Source organism: Tripterygium wilfordii, chromosome 3 (genome assembly GCF_013401445.1).
Source record: "Tripterygium wilfordii isolate XIE 37 chromosome 3, ASM1340144v1, whole genome shotgun sequence".
NCBI lineage: Eukaryota > Viridiplantae > Streptophyta > Magnoliopsida > Celastrales > Celastraceae > Tripterygium > Tripterygium wilfordii.
In genome coordinates, this window is record NC_052234.1 from 516,639 (window position 1) to 536,176 (window position 19,538).

Here is a 19,538-nt window from a genome sequence, read left to right on the forward strand (position 1 = left end):
GCCTGGACCTGGCTTCTATTTAAAGCCCATGAGTCAAGCCCAAGAAAATTTGGGCTATGTCAGTTCCAGCCCTTCCACTACCAAACAGACCGTTATTGTAGCATGGCATCTGGACAGCCAAACAAGAGAGATTGATCCTGAAAAACCCTAAGACGAACGCAAGTAGCTTTGGTAATCCATCCCTTCCCTCAGTCCCGGGCTTATCGATTCATGCGGTTAGTACTCTCCTCTCTGCGTCTTCTACTGTCTTAATTTTCTTCTTGGAGCTGTGTTTCGAAGAAGTGGAAATGAATTTTGATTCACATAAACCGTTTTCGCTTCAGAAGGAAATTTTCGAATCCTAAGTCGATTTTTTCTTATAGTATGTGATAGGGTGAATCGTTTATTTTTATGTCATGTGGAACATTGGAGATGAATTGCCGGCTCAAGGGCGGGCAGGCACCAATCAATTTTGGGTTTCTGGGTTCTATTTAGCTCTCTTAGATCAGCTCTTCACAAACTGTTTGAAATTACATCCCATATGTTGAATATAAGTGTATAGATTAGAATGAGCCATATGTCTTTTTTGCCTTCTGTATGTAATTAATTTTCTGATTTTGAATTACTTCAGTTGTAAGTTTTTATGTTGTATTGATGGTTTTGCCTTGTAAGCTCTTATGTTGTATTGAATAGAGGAAACGAATACATATGGTGGATTCCCGTTGATGTTCTCATAGACTCATGTAGTCGACCTCAAACTTTTGGGATAAAAGCTTTGATGATGATGATGATGATGATGGTGTACATCTCAATTGTTTCTAAACTTTTTTTCAAATTCTTCATTATTTTGGGAGTTTGCAGAGATGGCATTGACGAATTTAATTCTCACTGTGGCTGGCGTTAGTGCTGTAGTCCTCCTCCTGAGGAGTGATGTCAAGCAATCAGCTTCAATTTTTAGGCGCAATATTAAGCACATCCGCAACTGGATTGAGGAAGAGACCGCTGCCTCCAAGTAAATCCACCCTCTCTTTTCCTCTCTTGCTCTCTCTGGATGCTTGTGCTAGTATCAAATTGAGATAACCAGGATTCCAGAAAGTCCTTTCCTTTTTAGGCATTAAATAGCTGTATGTGTCCAATTTTACTTTTGTGACTGGGGATTGAGTCTTGTTGGAGATACCACTGTAGTTAAGATATTCTTCTAAGTTTCAGAGCACCAGCTCTTCTGCAGTTTTGAACTGGAAATTATGTGATGGTTCCATTTTCAATTGGATTTATCAACCGGAAGAACCAAGCTTACCTTGAAACAACATATTTGTAAGTATTAGAGTTGATGAAAGTTGTCTTTTTTGAGGTTGGGGATTGACGCAGTAAAGGTTTTGTGGATCTGATATAGTGTTGCCGAGTCTTTTTTGTTCTTCATATTTGTTCGGTTGTTCCCTTTTGTTGATACCATCTTACAAATAGTTTTCTGGTGACTGCTAGTATCTAGATTTACTATTCAAGGGTGGATTTAATGTTACCCAACCTTATAGAGTTTCCAGACTCTTAAAAATCCGTTCCCTTCACTGGTTTGAAGAGGGAGAATTCAAAGATGTGGATCGATGGCATTTGATGTGATAAAAAGACCAATATATGTTGGCTTTTGGTTGAATTTTCACCCTGTTATATTCAAACTCTCTAGTTGGAAGAGTTGTGGTTGTGCTATAATTTGTAAGCCATATTCTTCAACCTTTTTTTTTTTATTGTTCTTTATTTCTTTACCTTTTCACATTTCTAACTCCGTTCTGTTCAAACAGTTAAACTGGGAGTGACTAAATTGGTTGGTGATGTTTTTTTTAGTGATATGCAAATTGAATCTCGAACTTCTGTCTCGACTCTTCAAGTTAGGTTGCATGGTTAGACTATAGCTTGACTTTATGGTTTTATTTTCAGGGCTGCAGAGAATGCTAAGCCTAAGGAACTGGAAACAAAGGCTCCACATAAAGATGTTCCAAAAGAGGACAAGCACTAGGGTCCATATTTTGCACTTCTAGATTTGAGTTATGGGAGTTCCTAGTTTCTTTTTGTTTATGAGTTAATTCAGATTGTCCAGGAAAGACTTGACCAAGCGCTTTGATACTATTAGTAGTAGGGAGGAAAAGAAACGTCTTCAATGTCAGGCTTTCAAGCCATCTGCTGAAAAGATTATAGCACTTGTTCTGATCCATGGATTCTGGGTTCTTTTGGGTTGATCTTCCCATGTAGATTCTCTTTCTTTAACTGATTTTCTTTTGTAAGATTTATATGCTAGTTTTTGGGCATATTTCTGTCCATGGATTTACTATATGAAATCTCTAGCTTGTGATTGTTCATTTCTGCCAGTACACTCCTCATCGACCAAGCTAGTTATTTAGTTAACCTCTGATGGAAATCCTTGTGTTTAGGGTTTCAATGATGTGGGATGTGGCTGATCTTGGTTCAAATCTAGAGTTTGTTGATTCAGTATAGAACGTGAGTTTTGAGTCCAATTTTGACGTCTTTTTTGTAATTGACCCTTCATAAATTTTGATGGCGTATTGGCCTTGTCTGCTTTATTGTTCAGCTTGGAGTTCGATTCTTGTTGGGAGTGACACACTTGTGATCACGCATTAGGTTTTGACCCAATTTATCATATCGTTTGGTGAGACTTTTATTCGCGCGGGCCTAACGGCCCGAATTTAGGCCATATCGGATGTGTCCTTATCAGTTAAAAAAATAAAGATACTAATTACAGTTGATATGTATCTAACATTCACTCGGATAAACCTTGGTTCTTAAGAATTCTTAAATCTGTACAACCAGGGAGAATTGAAGAAACAGACCTAGCTGGGCAGACCATTCCAAAAGTTCATATGTGATGATTAGAGGCAAACAGCTAAGTTGTTTATGTAATTAATTACCGAGAAAATCAAATATACCCTTGGGCTCTCCCAAGGCCCATGGGCTGGTAATTACCTGGGTGCCTGTAGGACCCAAGACTGCACCGGCTAAGAAGTAGTGGTCCCTGGCAAATCGGAAGGAAATAGTGATGTTTGTTCTGTTCTATTTTAACGGATCTTCAAGAATTTACTGTTTTTGGTGAGGAGTATCTTTTGAAATTTGAATTACAGAACTGGAAACTTTGTTTAGAACAATGAAGAGTTTGATGGCTCTAACCCGGATGACTAATCAGCTTTCTCATATAAATCCACCCAGAAAAACTTCTCACTACACCGGGATAAGACCAGAAGTAAAGAGTAACTCTATGGAAATTCAAACCCAGAAAAAACCCAGAATTCTTTGCTTGCATGGATTCAGAACAAGCGGTAAAATCCTTGAGAACTTGATCAGGAGGAGATGGTCTGAAACCGCGCTTGAAAAGCTGGATCTTGATTTCCTTGACGGCCCTTTTCCCGCACAAGGTAAATCTGATGTTGAAGGCATTTTTGATCCTCCCTACTATGAGTGGTATCAAAGCTATCAGGTCTGTAGTTTTTTCCTGTCTCATTTGATTTTTTTTCCTTCTTTATGTTATGGGGTATAGACTATAGAGTCTAAAAACAACAGTAATAGCTGTGCTATTGTCTTAATATAGGATTACAAGGAGTATAAGAACTTTGAAGAGTGTATTGCTTATATAGAAGATTACATGACAAAGCATGGTCCATTTGATGGCCTTCTGGGTTTTTCCCAGGTAAGGTGTTAAGGTAACTTTTTCATTGTGGCATTTCGTCGAATGGGTTACTTGCAATTATCTGGATTTTAATATGGCACTCTTTGAACTGGATGGTGGTCAAGGGAGCTCTTATATCAGCTGCTATGCCTGGAATGCAAGCTCAGGTAAAGAATATCATATCCCCACTTCGTAGAATTGTGAAGAAGATGAGATTGTGTTGGGTAATGAGCATTTATGATTTATCCTGAATTTTGTAGGGTGTGGCTCTCAGGAGGGTACCAAAGATTAAGTTCCTGATAATAATATCGGGTGCAAAGTTTAAAGGATTGCAATTTGGGCAACCTAAGCTTGCTGCTAATGCATTTTCATCTCCAATTGAGTGCCCCTCTCTTCACTTCATAGGTAAGTTGAAGTCGTCTTAGGAAAACTGTATACTATGTCATTGCATATAGCCTGGCAGCAGAGTTTCAATCTTATTCACATTAACTTCTTACAACAATGAGCATTAATCGTAAGCATTTCGGAACCTATGATAAAAATTATTAGTCAAAACTACTTGAAGTTTCTCCCATCTGGGTATAACCTTTAGATCTCAAAATCCTTTATGGCGGACAATGCTGCTAACTTAAGCTGATAAATGTTTAAGAGCGCATCTCACTTTCCACATTCTTGCAATAACATGAACTGCAGGGGAAACTGATTTTCTGAAGCAAGAGGGAACTGCTTTATTGGAATCATTTGTAGATCCTGTTGTGATTTATCATTTGAGAGGTCATACTGTGCCAAAACTTGGTTAGTAATAATCCTCCAATTACATAACCCTGGATGGCTGGATTGTATCTATGTTTTGCAAGTGTAGTTTTCAATTTTCTTTAATTTGAAATAGCCATTAACATGACAGTTCTCTATCTTTAACTTTCACAGATGAACAGTGTCTGGCGACGACGCTTAGCTTTATTGAGATGATACAACGTATGTTCCCCGGCGAGGAATAGATCCATGTAGGTTTGGAGGTGGCTTTGTTGAACTTGAATGACATGATATGATCTTTTCATGTCAATAAATTGTTTCTTACTGAAACTAAGAATTCAATTTGGTTATATTTCAGTTTACTTTATGTTTGAGAACTCAAAAGAAGACATATGAATTCATCATTTTTGGTGAAATTGAATATATATTTGTATACATATTGCAATAAAATGGAGTTTGTCACTAAGTACTCATTGCTTCCTTGTTCAGTTGTTTGAATGCATATTAAGGAGGATATAAAGTGTCCATTTGGTAAACGTTTACGCTAGCTTGTAAACTAGCATAGACCGCTTTATTCAATGCAGAGAATACGGTAATATAAACGCTAGCATATACGCTTTAAAAATATAAACTTCATCAACAAGCTTATTTCGAAAATAGCCGGGGTATAGTAAAATTATCAAGTATCACTAAACATGGTACAGCAGTGGAGGCTCCTAAGTTTGGTGGGCTTCAAAAATAGTGGCTCAAAAACAGAAACTATAATGGGCTTTATATGGGCCTGGTCACAAGTACCAGAAAAGCCCAGGAGAGATACTCTTAAATACGCACCGTTTAACCAAGACTCGCTCCCTTGCAATTCATTGATTTGATCTGGGGTTATTCCTGCATGTTCGGATTTCATTGAAATGGCGAATCCTTACCGATCCAGGTATGCTGTTTGAGCTAAATTAATTGTCGTTCTTGTTCTTGTAGCATCATTTTCGATTTTGACTTTGAGTTTGATTTCTTGTTGATTTGATTGTCTGTTTGCAGAGAGGGTCTTAGCTCGAGACCAGTGGCTGGTTCCGATGAGATCCAATTGAGGATCGATCCAGTACATGGGGAATTAGATGAAGAAATTTCGGGTCTGCACAGACAAGTTAAACAGCTTAAAAACGTAAAGTTCTCTAACTGTTATTGCTGCATTAGGGCTTAATTAGTTCCAATGGTGTTTTCTGGCTTGTGAGGTTTGATGGTTTAGATGGGTCAAAGGAAAACAAATGAAGACTATTGGGACTAGAAATTGATTTATGGTTTATCTTGTGGCATTGGAATTACTCAAACACGTATAATGCTTTATGACACTTCGAAGCCATTGTCACCTATGAATGCAAGTGCTTGAATCGGCATCAACCCATTGTTTCTTGTCGTGAATTGGATGAGTACATTTTACATTTCCTGTGTTTCACTTGAAATTATGCCATCGTCACAAAATCACATTGCTGAGTAAAGTAAGGGATGCATGTTGCATTCACCTTTTGACATCATGAAACATTTGTATCCATGTACACTTAACTGCATACTAATATGCGGACATTGCTTTAGTGATAGTGCAAGTGTGTAATATGTTATAATGTCAAGAGTGCATTGAGGGGGAAAGGTATCCGGATAGGCTCCTATTTTTGACTGGAATTTGGCAGCATTTGTATCTTAGTTTCATAAATTTTCTGTTCAGGTGGCTCAAGAAATCGAAACAGAAGCGAGAGTTCAGAATGACATTATCTCAGATATGGTTAATCTCTATCTTGGTTACCTTCTTTTATTTTTTTGTTTCTTTTAATTTGGGAATGATGTTTGTTAACTTGCTAAAGTAGTTGAGGAAAGCTTATAACTTAATGAAAGTTAAATAACAGGAGCATATAGGATTTGGTCTATGCTAGTTTAGTTTTTTTCCCCTGATGTCTTGTCGGTGGAATAAGTGTCTCAAATACTGTTTAGGATATAATTAACAGCTCCCCAAATGCACAGCCGCACAGGCGTGCACATTTAAAGTCAGAATGTGCCACTTAATGATATTTTTGTTGTGGGTAAATGGGAAAACAAATTGCAATCTAACGAGCCAACTCTGTGTCCAGCAAAGGCTAATGAGCAATGCTGAATCAGGACTTAAAAATGGCATGAGGAGGTTGAACCGAAGCATCGTCCAGCATAGATCAAATCATATCCTGCAAGTAATCGTTTTTGGACTTGTTTGTTTTATTGTAGTCTATTTATGGTCCAAGCGCTTCAAAAGATGAGATTGACGTATTCAGTCAGCTACATGTTTCCTGCCAAAGAAGCTCCTAATGTGCGTGGTATTCTGGTGGTTTTCGCCTTTATTTGTACTTGTTGGTTATGCATTTTAGTCATTTATTTACTTGTGAATATTTCAACTCATCGTATATACAACAAATTTATACCTATTTGATTATGAATACTATGTTCGTATTGTGAATGCTTGTGTTTCCCCCTGTATCGTATGATACACAGCCCACGATCTTAGAAGTGCCTTTGCAGGTTCCAACAGTTTATATATTCTGCTGTTCCATACTTACATGTTACGATGTCGAATGAAACCTGATAGCTCGTTTGGATTTAAGGCTGTTGAGGCTTACTATTTTATGTTGCTTCAACCTACTCACAATCTGGTTAACGGCGTTTCAGTTTATTTACTGGCCTGCAAACTAAAGTCTGGATAGTGAGTTCATATGAAACTGCTACCGGGGTAGTATGTACTTGTCTGTCGCATATGAGAGACTTTGCCGTCTGTCAATTGGGATTGATTTAATTTGGTTTTTTAATTGGACAATGTTAGAGACCCCCAAAATATCACCCCGAAAGCTCTCCAAATTTATGTGACATTAAAATAGTCATTGATTAAAAACATACTTGTAGAGTCCACTTTACATCTAACACTCCACATTAAATGAGGGTCTTTTGGGGGTCATTTTTTGGGAGTCTCAAGCATTATGGAGAAAGCGGGAAGAGTCTTAAAGCAATGGTAGCTGTGATGACATAGTGACATTAAAATAGTCATTGATTAAAAATATACCTGTAGAGTTCACTTTACATCTAACACTCCACATTAAATGAGGGTCTTTTGGGGGTCACTTTTTGGGAGTCTCAAGCATTATGGAGAAAGCGGGAAGAGTCTTAAAGCAATGGTAGCTGTGATGACATAGTGACATTAAAATAGTCATTGATTAAAAATATACCTGTAGAGTTCACTTTACATCTAACACTCCACATTAAATGAGGGTCTTTTGGGGGTCATTTTTTGGGAGTCTCAAGCATTGTGGAGAAAGCGGGAAGAGTCTTAAAGCAATGGTAACTGTGATGACATAGTGACATTAAAATAGTCATTGATTAAAAATATACTTGTAGAGTCCACTTTACATCTAACACTTCACATTAAATGAGGGTCTTTTGGGGGTCACTTTTTGGGAGTCAAGCATTATGGAGAAAGCGGGAAGAGTCTTAAAGCAATGGTAGCTGTGATGACATAGAAGATGTTAAGAAAAGCTGTGATGACATAGATGTTAAGGACTAGGTCAGGCAGGCGTCCATACACACATCTAGTAGGTCTATACATTTCTCAATCAACCACATAAGCTCAACCATTACCCACACATAAACAACAGGCCTAATAGCCTAGGCTACTATCTAGAAAATTTGTTAGATGATTAAGGAATGCGTTTGCTCTCCTTATCAATATATTACAACTCTCATATTTAAGCAATGTGGGATGTCCATATCAGAAGATGGGCTAAAGTCCAGCGTAGGCACAATGATATTATTAATAATGAGACTCGAACTTAGAATCTCCCGAGTCCATATGATTTCACCCCAGAGAGATTCACTTAAGTGGTTAGTAGGGAATACTCATTCAAGGACAGACCTCCATTTATCTTCCAGAAGGAAGAACAGAACTCGGTCTCGGTTTCTTACTTGGTTAAGAGTTTGAATATGCGTCATCCTTTACCTTAAATAGCTTTTGGAACTAAATAAGGAGGAAACCCTTTGAATGAGAATGTGTTGAAAAGTTCAAACTCTACTAAATACTAATGTTTATTGTTTAATACTCAATGTCCATATCATTTTATTTTTTTAAATACTGTAGAGAAATATGTTTGCAGTTGGAATAAAATCTTGAGTACACATATGCATAACTCAACCGATTGTCAACCGAGCCACCTCTTGTTGATTCCATATCATCTTTTATAATTATCCTTTTATGATAATGAAATTAGCCTACAAATTTGTCTATAAGTTGGCATTTTCTTATTCTAAAAGAAATGGAAAAAAGCTGGCATTTTCTTCACAACAAAGTTGAGTACAGCTCCTCCAATCCCTGCCAACACTACTACATACCTCTTGAAATTATTCTGTAATCTTTCTGGAATCTAATATTCTAATTGTAGCCAGCTATGGCCAGGTTAATTATATTCATAACTCAAATGAAAACTTACAAAAATAAGGTTTGACTAGACTATAAGGGAGAGATTCCAGCCAATTCTTCGACGCAACTTAACAGGCAGTGATAGAAAGGTGCCATGAACTCATCTCATGAGGTTGACACGTGTATGTCTCAAAACCCTAACGACAAGTGGTTTCCAAGCAAAGCAAGTGCATTGCTTTCAGAAAAAAACAGGGCCGTCGCATTTGATCTCTTCTCGAAGTTCCATCGTCCATGTTCTAAGAACGACAACTAGACATGCACGTTTGGGAGCAACAATTTGTCTTTGTTTACGAACTAACATGTTACTTGTTTCCCATTTTCCATCTTTACTTTATATTTGTGTCCCTCTCCCCCAATTATTTCTTTACTTAATTAGTTATTGTAATAGACCATATTGCCCCTTCAACCATATGTATTGTTATAAATTGAATACTCTTGAAAACAAACATAAATCCAATCTAAACTATTCAAAGATATATTGTCCACCTTAAAACTAAAATCCGCATAGTTTTTGTTAAACGACGTGGGAAATCTCAACACTTCCATGTTCCGTTGGTTAAGGTTATGGGATGGATTCTATTCACTCCAAATCCAGCCAATTCGACCACCCAATATGTAAATCATGATTTGAATTGAATCCAAACTATCTAATCATCAATCAATTAGACCATTACAAAAGTTAGGGGAAAAAGTTACTGACACGTGTCAATAGATGAAGATAGGTAACACTAGACTTGTCAAAGGAGTTGAGGAGGGTAATATGGCAAAACCAGCCGACCAAGGAAAAAGTTATGAAAAGGTTAACGTGGGGGCAGAGTGTATCAATATCGTCCGACTAGGACATCTTACTCACCCTTAGCAACCGACACATGACCTAATTATCGTGAAATTAAGACTTTTAAACGGGGTCAAAATAAGATAAGATAAACCTCATATGTTATCATTTACCATTCCAACACTTCACATGTACACCGAACACTCAAGATGATGACGCCTGTACACTTCGGTTAGGTTGATTTGCTTTAATAGTTGACATGCGTGTCATCCCATTTGTTGAGTTGAATGTACAGAATTCAAGAGTATTGATCCCTCACATTTCTCCTGATGCTACATATATTATAGACACTTATGAACATATATCATTTTAATATCTCATATGATACACATAAAATTTTATACGTAGAACTGAATATATGAGATAATTGGATACTAATTGGCATCCCTATCATAACCGGTAGAATTAACAATCATATTGGAATATCTCTCTGTAGATTAACATTATTTGATTGATTAATCGCTGTCCATCTAAGGCTCCACTTTCTCCCTCACCCTTTTTATAGTCATCTCCCTCTCAATTGTCTCTTCACCCTCCTCTCTCTCTCTCTCTCTCTCTTCAGATTCTCCATAATTATTGAAGATGAATTCTTCCACGATCAAGCTCTTCCTGATCTTAGGTCTCTTGGCCACATCATGCGTGGCTCAGGCTCCAGGTGCCGCTCCCACACCGACCCCAACACCGCCAGCACCGACTCCTGCACCAACTACACCTCCACGGACGCCGACTCCATCACCGTCTCATTCACCACCAGCACCTGCTCCGGCCACACCTGCACCCACTCCAGCACCAACCACTGCCCCGACTCCTTCACCGACCTCGACTCCTCCATCTGAGGCTCCCACCCCCGGCGCTACACCTCCTCCATCACCATCACCATCACCATCCTCTCCCTCGTCTGAGCCATCGCCGTCCGATGTTTCTCCCAGCGGCACCTTCGCTGCTGGATGGATCGACAGAGTCGTGATCGCCGGAACTGCACTCGCCGGGACTTTCTTGGCAGTGACTTTGGCTTAGAGAGCCGGATTTTCGATTTCAGTGTTTGAGAACTTCCTTGCTAGTGGTTTTTTGTTTTTACACTGTTTTGTTTTTCTTATTTTGTTGTGATCGTTGATTATTCTATATTGAATTTGGACGGTTGATTATTTGGAGGATGATGGGTTGCGGGGTTGACACGTGTACCATTTGATCTTGGGAAGTGGTGGGTTGTACATGAGATGATTGGTTGAATAAAACATTTTGCTATTCTTTTTCGGTTTTCCTTTTGTTTTTATTATGCAATAATGCACAATTATTAAATTATGTGTAGCTAATTATGTCTTGTAGTGCGTGGGATTGTTATTAGCTTATCATTAACCTCGAACAACACATTATTCCATTAACCCCAACTCATCAATATATTTTTGGCTTTTTTTTAAAAAAAGATAAAAATAAATAAGAACGACACGTTTCAAGTTTGTATATTTGATGTGAGATGAGCCTAATTTTGGATCGTCAAGCTTGCAAACGAGAAGTTTTCAGATGATGACAGAGTAAGTTTAATCAAAACTCAGCACATGACCACAAGAGTATTAATTTCATTACTAGAGAGATTCACAATTATGGTATCAACCACATGATTTATTGTACTTTAGCCACCATGGATCGTATATTAGATCTTTGGTAAATTTGAAGTACTGAACCATTAAAGTTGACTAAAAGACTATTAATGTATTAATTATATTGGCAAAACAGGATGAGACGTTACTGAACAACCACGGCTTATGGGCTAGGCTTACTATTTGAATTGGAAACTACATATCTTCATTCTCTACCTCATGCATTATCATCAACCGTTCGTGAATTAACGTTATCCTATTGATTTCGGTATAACACATCAACATATAATATGGAACATCAGGACTATTCAATAATTTCTCGTTACGAGCGTCCATTCCACAATTTTAATGTGAATGAACGATAGAATGTCAAAGTTGAAAATATGTTTGGCCTTTTTCAAGAGTTGATGAAGAATAATAATTTAGCGGGTAACATTGCATTTTCGTACCAAAAGTATATCGTAACATACTTTAATAATTAACATTCACTCCACCTAACAACTCCTTTTAAAGTAAATTTAAACAAACAAAATTCACTCCTCCTAATCGCATTAACACGTGGTGAGTCCACGTAATCTCATTAACACTCGAAGAATTGTATGTGCCGTTTTTTTTATAATTGAGAACAATATCATATAAATTTGTCATTTACACATTCAAAACAGTTCTAAATTCAGAGAGTTAGATCTACGGGCTCATGAATTGTGTTTTGACACCATGCTAAACACAAATGGATAGGTAAGGGTCTTTTTGCTATATGGATATACATCATTTTGTTGAATGACAACCTGAATTCGATCAATAGATTATGACACCATATAATGCTGATTGTGGATTTTAAAGCAAATTATACAAAATAACAATTTCAATTCCTTAAAAAGATCGGCTAAAAAACACAAAATTAAATAGGATTTGATTTAAAACACATCCATTCCATAACTCAGAACTCGGTCCCTAAACCGAGCTGACTCACTTACTGACATAGAAATGGCATGAAAAGGTTAAAGAAATTACAAGACTTTGACTTGATTTTCATCATCAACCCATCCTTCGTCTCACTAATCAAAACCCAAAGACTCTCAATGAAATCCTTCTTTCTTGTGCACACCGCAAACAATTTCTCCTTACAAACCTCCATCCTCTTCAATACACAAACAAAATCGACCGATTCATCAAAACACAAGCCACTCATTCTCTGACTCATCTCTTTGACTCGGAACAAAACTTGGTTTATTATTGACAAGTAATCCTCACCCACCAAACCCATTACCCCGTCCACCAATTTGTTCCCGTCAATGTGCAAAAAATCGGGTCTTTTGCAGATCTCTTCCAGCAAACTCACCAAGGAATCAAGCTCTTTGAGTAAATCAGGGTGCGTGAGTGATGAGACTCTCTCTTCGTCTCTGTCTTTGTCAACGATGCTTGATGTGGAACAGAGGAAGAAACCCAAGATTCTAGAAGTGGACAAGAGATGTTCAAGGTACAGAGCATACCTGTTGTAATTCATAATCGATTAGCAAAATGAATACTAAAAGATTACAAATAATGGTAAATTACTCAAAAAGTAGTAGCTAAAGCTTACCATCTAACCCACGAAGAGAGCTTCCGCTTTAATGGCGATGAATGATCTCTGCAATTAGACAAATTTCGACCGCCGGTGGAAGGGTACATGGAGAGTTGATCTTGGATTAAAAAGCTTCCATGTTTGATTATGTGGTGCACGGTGATTAGGCACTGGAGAGTAATGGAGCAGTCACGAGTGATCTGAAGACGGTATCTGAGGGCATCTATGGCGGCGGCAGCGGTGGCGCGTGAGCTGTGGCCATAAGAGATGAGTATGTTAAGGTACTTTTGATTAGGAGGATTGAAGGAGCTCTGTGTTGTAGCTCCGGCAATTGGTAAGTTGAGAGCTGGTTTTTTGGAGTTAGAAATGACTGCTGCTTTGCCTTTGCTTTGAGAGGCCCCCATGAGAAAATCAGAGAGAAAGTGCGAGAAAACAGAGAGATTTACAGAGTCGGAGAGACAAAGGTCGCGTTTGATGATGGATGTAATAAGGGAGTCTTTCTTGTTTGGGAATGTTGTGAGATGCTGAGATGTGGTGTGGTGCTGTGAGTTATAAAACTATGATGCTGTGAGGTGAGTTGAAAACCCAAAAAGCTGTTTGGCGTATCACTTTTAAAATTATGGTGCGGTGCTGTGAGGTGCGTTTGACGTATCTAAATTATGGTTATATTAGATGACTAATAATATTAATATAAAATCACTTAAGGTTTACATTGTACATTAGTTTAAAATAAAATAATTGATCTAATTTGATTACGTAGGACAATTCAACATATATTGTAAGCATTTATGTATTTTAAGGTCACGTTTGATGATGCATGTAATAAGGGGTCTTTGTCTTTTTACAAGCGTGAGAGGGGTGGTGCCGTGGTGGTATATGTATTTTACCCAAACCATAGATATGTTTATAACATGAAAATGCACCTATGTATGGTTGCAATAAAGATAACAAAAAAGTAAAGTCCTAACTACTGGTGGGTCCATAAGCATCTTTCAACTTATATTCCAAACTACTGATGTAAACCATCGATTGCGAGCGATTTTTTTTTTTTTCGGTTTTTGACGTGAAATCAATAGATCGATTATCTGTAAATTATTTCAATCGGTTCTAAGTAAATTTTTTTTTAAATAACCGATTAATCAATCGATTCAATTTGTACGATTTTTTTAAACACTCCTATTCCAAATTGTTTGACCATTCTTACGGATTTGCAAATCAATAGAGAGTGTGATTTTAAAGATATTGAGATGGAGACTGTAGACGGACTCTTCCATTCTCGTATCCACCTTGACATCGAATGCACATCATTTGTCCACCTCTGGACACATTATTTATTCATTCGAAGAGCTTGAGGTTTCTTTAGGATCCATGAGCTACCATTATGGCATTATGTATCATGAAATTGCAATCAAGTCGCTGATACTTTAGTTAGAAGATTTAAGAATTTCATTTAATGGGTATCGAGTTTCGTTGGAAAAGTTTATATATATTAGTTGATGAGGCAGTAAATACAAATGATGTTTGAGTTTTTTTCTTTTTTTGAATGAACAATTGGGTCATTCATATTCATATAAATAGCATTTGAGGTCAAGCTGACTGAAAGTGGAGGGTTACTAGTCATTTGTCAACAACCTAACACCAAAAAATAAAATAAAAATTAACCCACTGGTATACTATAAAATTGCAGACTTGTTGGCAGTTTTTACTTTATCAAGAACATGTAAAATATTAAGTGGAATAATGTTAAGACTTTTCATATACTCATCTCATCATTTTTTTCAAATTGGTGCACATATGATATTTTTACATTTCACCTCTTAAGAAAATATTTTTTTATTGCATATATTTAGGTTTCGTTTGGTGCATAATTTAAAATAATATATATATATATATATATATATATATATATATACACATATATATGCTAGAATACCATATGCAAATTTGAAAATCAGCATTTCAAGAAACATTTTAGTACCTTATTTTCCATCATTTTGAAATGGAATCATTTGACTAAATTTCATTTGAAAAAATATCCGAAATATCTTACCTTTTTCGTTCAATTACCCTAAGTACCTTCATTTTCATCTTATTCTCATTTTCACCTTTTTCATTCAATTACCAAAATGATAATTTTTTTAAATATGTAAAATTTGAGACATTTCTTCAGACATTAGAAATATCTCAAAATTTTGATGTATTAAATATGTAATATAATTTTAATATGTTTTATAATGTAATAAATGTTTACTCAAGCCATGTTCCTTCTTTGAATTGTGGAACAATTAGATATTTAATTTTTTTTATAATGGTCAAATATATTATACTCTTAAACGTATTTGTCATAGCATTTTGAACAATATATAGTATTAACATAAGGGGGAAAAACTGATCGAGAGACTAAGTTGAAACAAATATATCATTGGATGACTAATTTGAAACATTTTAAATAAGAGTGTGCAAATTGGAACATGCACTTTCTTTCAGTGTGTAAAAGTGGTATTAACCCAACGAAACAGTCACAACATTTTAGATAATATATGTTAAGTTTCAAATTACTTACCAAACCAAGCCTTACCCAATGATGGGTGACCCTCAATACTGATGGGTGCAGTAAAGGTGAGCATGGTGCAGCTGGTGCTGGAGGTTTACTAAGACATTGTCGCGGTGTATGGTTAAAAGGTTTTTTTGCTAATTTTGGCAGTTGTGGCTCGATAGAGGCTGAACTTTGGGCAGCGATTCATGGGCTTCGTATAGCTTGGGAAGAGGGCTTTCGCCAAGTTATTTTGGAGACAAATTCCTCTATGGTTGCGGATTGGCTAAATAAGCATAGTGTTCCACAACTCTCTCTTTCCAATTTGATTAGTGTGTGCCGAAAGCTTGTAAATCAAGCTTGGGAGGTGAAAGTAATTCACGTGTATAGAGAAAGGAATCGGGTTGTTGATTTCCTTGCATCTGAGTCTCTCAACCATGGCAATGGGCTAACGATTCTTCAACATCCTATTGCTGGCATTCAGGGTCTGCTTTGGGAGGATTTTATTGGAGTTGCTTGGCCTAGGCGGGTCTTGCAAGTAGAGGTTTAATCCTTTGGTTTGTCTGTGGGTATTCCCCCTCCCTAGTATCAAAAAAAAAAAAACCAAGCCTTATCCAATGAAAAAAAAACAAAACAAATTTCACCAACTACCTAATCAGACTCCGAGCCTCTCCTCGAACATATTCCTCATTTTCTTTCTCAACCTACGAGATATTAGCAATTGTTTGATAGACAAATAAGTGGATTTCACGTTACCAAAAAAAATTAGGAGCTGTTTCAGCATTGTTCCTCTCCCAAGGGCAGGTCAAATATAAAAGGTCACTTGATCCCACTACCAAAAATTGCTTGTATAAATGGCTATTAGGTTGTTTAACAAATATAATTTAATAATCTCAAACCTTACACAATTGTTTTAATTATCTGAATATTAAAAACATAATTTAAATACAAAAAAGAAAAAGAAAAAAAAAGAGCAAATCAAACTGACAGTCTAGCGGAAGACGACTCTTCGACCCCATCACTCCTCCTAGAGAAGAAATCTGGCATCTTGATCGATGCCAGTAATCTCGTCTTGCCGTTAACGGACAACTCTTCTACGTCGTTACAGGACCTTGCATTTCCAACCGAACCACTGTTAAAGGATCCCTCCCGATCGTTACCGAATTTCGTAATCCTCACCGAACCACCGTAAGTGGATCCCTCTCTGTCGTTACCGAACCTCGCAATCCGAACCGAACGTCCTCCTCCTCCTCTCGTAACAAACGGCGGCGTAGCACAAAAAACCCACTTCTTTGGCCGTTCAATTTGCAAGCTCTTCAACCTTGTATCCTTTCCGCTACCTTCATCACAGGCGTATGATCTACGACCCTTCGTCGAACTCCCTTCAGTATCCAAAAGCAAATTCATACTCCGCACGCGATTCAACTTCGCGTTCGCCATCAAAATTTGCCTCCTCACATCCACCGGCAGCCTCAATGTGTACCTCTCCGTAGTCTCTGTCGATTGAACCATCGAATGCCCCGTCGAATGGGATCTTGAGAACTTCCCATGTACCTTCTTAGGTCTTGGTGGAACGATCACGTTTTGGTCTTCGCTGGCTGTGACGATTACTATTTGATCGGGCGCGTTTGTTTCAATTGATTCGGACTGAGAGTTGTCTCCGTTTGTTTCGGGCGGTTCTTGTTCGAATTTCTCGGTCAGGTTCGCTCGACAAAACGGACAAGTGGTGCGAGAAGATAACCAGGCGTCGATGCAGTCCGGATGGAAGACGTGGTGACAGATTGGGATAAAACGCAGCGTATCATGGTCTTCAAACTCGCTCAGGCAAATCGCGCATTCCATTGATTCGCCACCGATTTTCACGTTCTTGACATCGGAGTAGATGAGGATCGGGAATGTCTCAATGATGTCATGATCCAAACCTCCGCATGTGGGACCACCGTCTGCGGCAGAGGGCTGAAAGGGTAGCGAAATTGTGACGGCTTCGATACAACATAAACGGTAGATGTAGTATGAGAGGGTGGTCGCACTGAAGAGGACGGAGACAAAGATGATGACCATCGTCACCCCGGATTTATCTATGTGGAAGGATCCAGAAAATCCATTATTCGAAGAACTGTTGGTGGACTGTCCCTGGCACACTGCAGGCAAGACGATGAAGAGAGTGTAAACCCAGGAGAGTACGTAGATCGGACGGCCGAGATTGATCGTCATTCGCAGTTTCTGATTCTAATTTTACTGAAGAACAACAAAAAAAATGTGCTCTGTTTTGTTTTGTTTCGACAAAATTAAGGTAATTTAAAGGGGGATGAAGATGCAGTATGCTGTCTGAAAGGGAAAAAACCCACAAAAACCAGAAATAGGTAATTAGTGCGATTTTGTTAAATTTCCATAGATGTTGTCTTAATTGCATTCGTTCCTTGTCATGATTAGCTGGTTTTCCTGTTTAGTCACAAATGTGTAAGCTAATAGTTGTACGAGGACAGGACAGGTCCATTTTTGATGAGTATTAGGTCAGGAGTGAATGCAGTATGAATGAATTATTCGATACTCCACCTCATCAGAAAATCGAGTCCAGAAGCAGCAGTATATATCTACAGTTCTACTCTGGAGTCTCCATTGTGAGAGAAGATGTGAAACTCAAAGAAATGGCTTTAAACGACATCGTTTTTCAAAATCGTTAAAACGACGTCATTTTGTACTGTTTTAGTCCATTAGTGATCCTTAATAGTTAATTCTACTACTATTTCTGAAATTACTTAAATCCTTAACACATGGCCGGTCACCGGTGAATCGGTGATTATGAGACTGGTTTGGGCCGAGTTAGGCCCAACCTAACAACCGGGATTATCGGCCTCCTTTAAGCCCAATTTTGAATATCGGAGTTGATATTAGTCTACCCTTAAATAAAAAAACAGTACCTAGGAACGCTAAAGGCTATGAAATTCGTAGGATATTAATGATATCCTACGAATGGTTGGAAGTAAAGGGGAGGGTTGTGCAACCCACAAAGTAAAAATGGGATGGACGGCCTCGATTTTAGTTAAAGAGAGAAGATTTTTAAGTGTTGTACCATGTCAACACCAATATCGCACGTCAAATTAACATAACACAATTGAGTGATATATGATAAGTAAAGACGTAACTCTTCTCACACAAAGACGGGTGTTTTGAGATGAGTGCAGATCTATGATCAAAAACGAATAATATTTGTTAATATGTTTAGACTAAAATTTTTAACATACCACGATAACAGTACAAGAGAATCTGACCAACGAGCGGGATATGTTGTGAGGAGATAATGATTCATTTGCTGAAGGGTTGAGATTAAGATGTGTGACAATTGATGTAGTTAGATATTGAGCTATTAATGCTTCTTTAACCTCTCATCTACAGCCTACAAGGAATAGGTTTTGAGGGGAGAGTGTCTTTAGGGGTAATTAAAAGCATTCACCCCACTAGAGTCAATTGCGAATTATCAAATTGAGGCCGTCATTTTGGAATCCACAAGTCTTCTCAGATCCTTTCAAGAATGGACAGTTAGTTAAGTCTCAAGAAACGAGCCGACCACTTAACTAGTTGATTAACGACTTAATAGCCTTGACTGTATGGTGAGCGGGATGAGGACCGACCCTAATCATTTTGATGTCCAAAGCGACAATGTAAATTAGTAGGGGTGTCCATTCGATTTTTGGTTCGGTTTTTAATATAATCGAAATGTCCGAATCGATTCGGTTATGATATTTTAAAATCCATAACCAAACCATATATTTCGGATAACCAAACCGAAATAACCATATTTTTGGTATCAGATCGGTTTTCGGTTTTTGAAGAAATGAAAAAAGTATGAATAAATCTCAAATAGAGTGAGAAAATAGCCCATGATAGACTCCAACTCCATCTAACAAAGTTTAATAAAAATTCATGATAACGATAATAAATGTATTATCTTATCACAATTAAAGAAAAATAAATTTACAATACCGAGACAAATAATATGATAAAGAAAAAGAAAAGAAAAGAAACATACATGAAGATGTCTCTCCACTTTCGCTTTGACAAATACTATTTTGCCTCCCATATTCTCATATTCCAATATGTAACTTTTATATATATATATAATTTA

At 37.5% G+C, this 19,538-nt stretch overlaps 6 protein-coding genes across 8 annotated transcripts; 4 read left to right on the top strand and 2 right to left on the bottom strand.

Annotated features, from left to right (window-relative positions):
* The first annotated feature begins 60 nt into the window (after positions 1–60).
* Positions 61–2,339, top strand: LOC119995382. The gene is made up of 3 exons (XM_038841862.1): positions 61–215; positions 841–991; positions 1,912–2,339. Exons 2-3 carry the CDS (start codon positions 843–845, stop codon positions 1,988–1,990), a joined length of 228 nt encoding a protein of 75 aa, XP_038697790.1. The 5' UTR covers positions 61–215; positions 841–842; the 3' UTR covers positions 1,991–2,339.
* A 550-nt stretch (positions 2,340–2,889) lies between these two features.
* LOC119995255 (esterase OVCA2-like) lies at positions 2,890–4,864 on the top strand. Its single transcript, XM_038841708.1, has 6 exons — positions 2,890–3,460; positions 3,572–3,670; positions 3,775–3,816; positions 3,910–4,054; positions 4,343–4,444; positions 4,577–4,864. Exons 1-6 carry the CDS (start codon positions 3,131–3,133, stop codon positions 4,645–4,647), a joined length of 789 nt encoding a protein of 262 aa, XP_038697636.1. The 5' UTR covers positions 2,890–3,130; the 3' UTR covers positions 4,648–4,864.
* Positions 4,865–5,255: 391 nt separating this feature from the next.
* LOC119995219 (bet1-like protein At4g14600) lies at positions 5,256–6,878 on the top strand. 3 transcript variants are annotated; one of them, XR_005467636.1, is made up of 4 exons: positions 5,256–5,333; positions 5,438–5,561; positions 6,120–6,176; positions 6,548–6,878. XR_005467636.1 is itself a non-coding variant. In XM_038841652.1 (4 exons), exons 1-4 carry the CDS (start codon positions 5,311–5,313, stop codon positions 6,679–6,681), a joined length of 366 nt encoding a protein of 121 aa, XP_038697580.1. In that variant the 5' UTR covers positions 5,256–5,310; the 3' UTR covers positions 6,682–6,878. The 3 variants fall into 3 exon arrangements, 2 of the variants coding, with proteins under 2 accessions (XP_038697580.1, XP_038697581.1); XM_038841652.1 differs by having other exon boundaries at positions 6,520–6,878; XM_038841653.1 differs by having other exon boundaries at positions 6,650–6,878.
* Positions 6,879–10,128: 3,250 nt separating this feature from the next.
* Positions 10,129–10,977, top strand: LOC119995173 (classical arabinogalactan protein 4-like). The gene has a single exon (XM_038841586.1). The coding sequence runs from the start codon at positions 10,300–10,302 to the stop codon at positions 10,732–10,734; it is 435 nt and encodes a 144-aa protein (XP_038697514.1). The 5' UTR covers positions 10,129–10,299; the 3' UTR covers positions 10,735–10,977.
* Positions 10,978–12,202: 1,225 nt separating this feature from the next.
* LOC119995377 (putative clathrin assembly protein At4g40080) lies at positions 12,203–13,391 on the bottom strand. Its single transcript, XM_038841857.1, has 2 exons — positions 12,898–13,391; positions 12,203–12,808 (listed from the first exon to the last, which is right to left on the bottom strand). Exons 1-2 carry the CDS (start codon positions 13,281–13,283, stop codon positions 12,289–12,291), a joined length of 906 nt encoding a protein of 301 aa, XP_038697785.1. The 5' UTR covers positions 13,284–13,391; the 3' UTR covers positions 12,203–12,288.
* A 2,877-nt stretch (positions 13,392–16,268) lies between these two features.
* On the bottom strand, positions 16,269–17,999 carry LOC119995185 (RING-H2 finger protein ATL32-like). The gene has a single exon (XM_038841605.1). The coding sequence runs from the start codon at positions 17,624–17,626 to the stop codon at positions 16,391–16,393; it is 1,236 nt and encodes a 411-aa protein (XP_038697533.1). The 5' UTR covers positions 17,627–17,999; the 3' UTR covers positions 16,269–16,390.
* Positions 18,000–19,538: the final 1,539 nt, after the last annotated feature.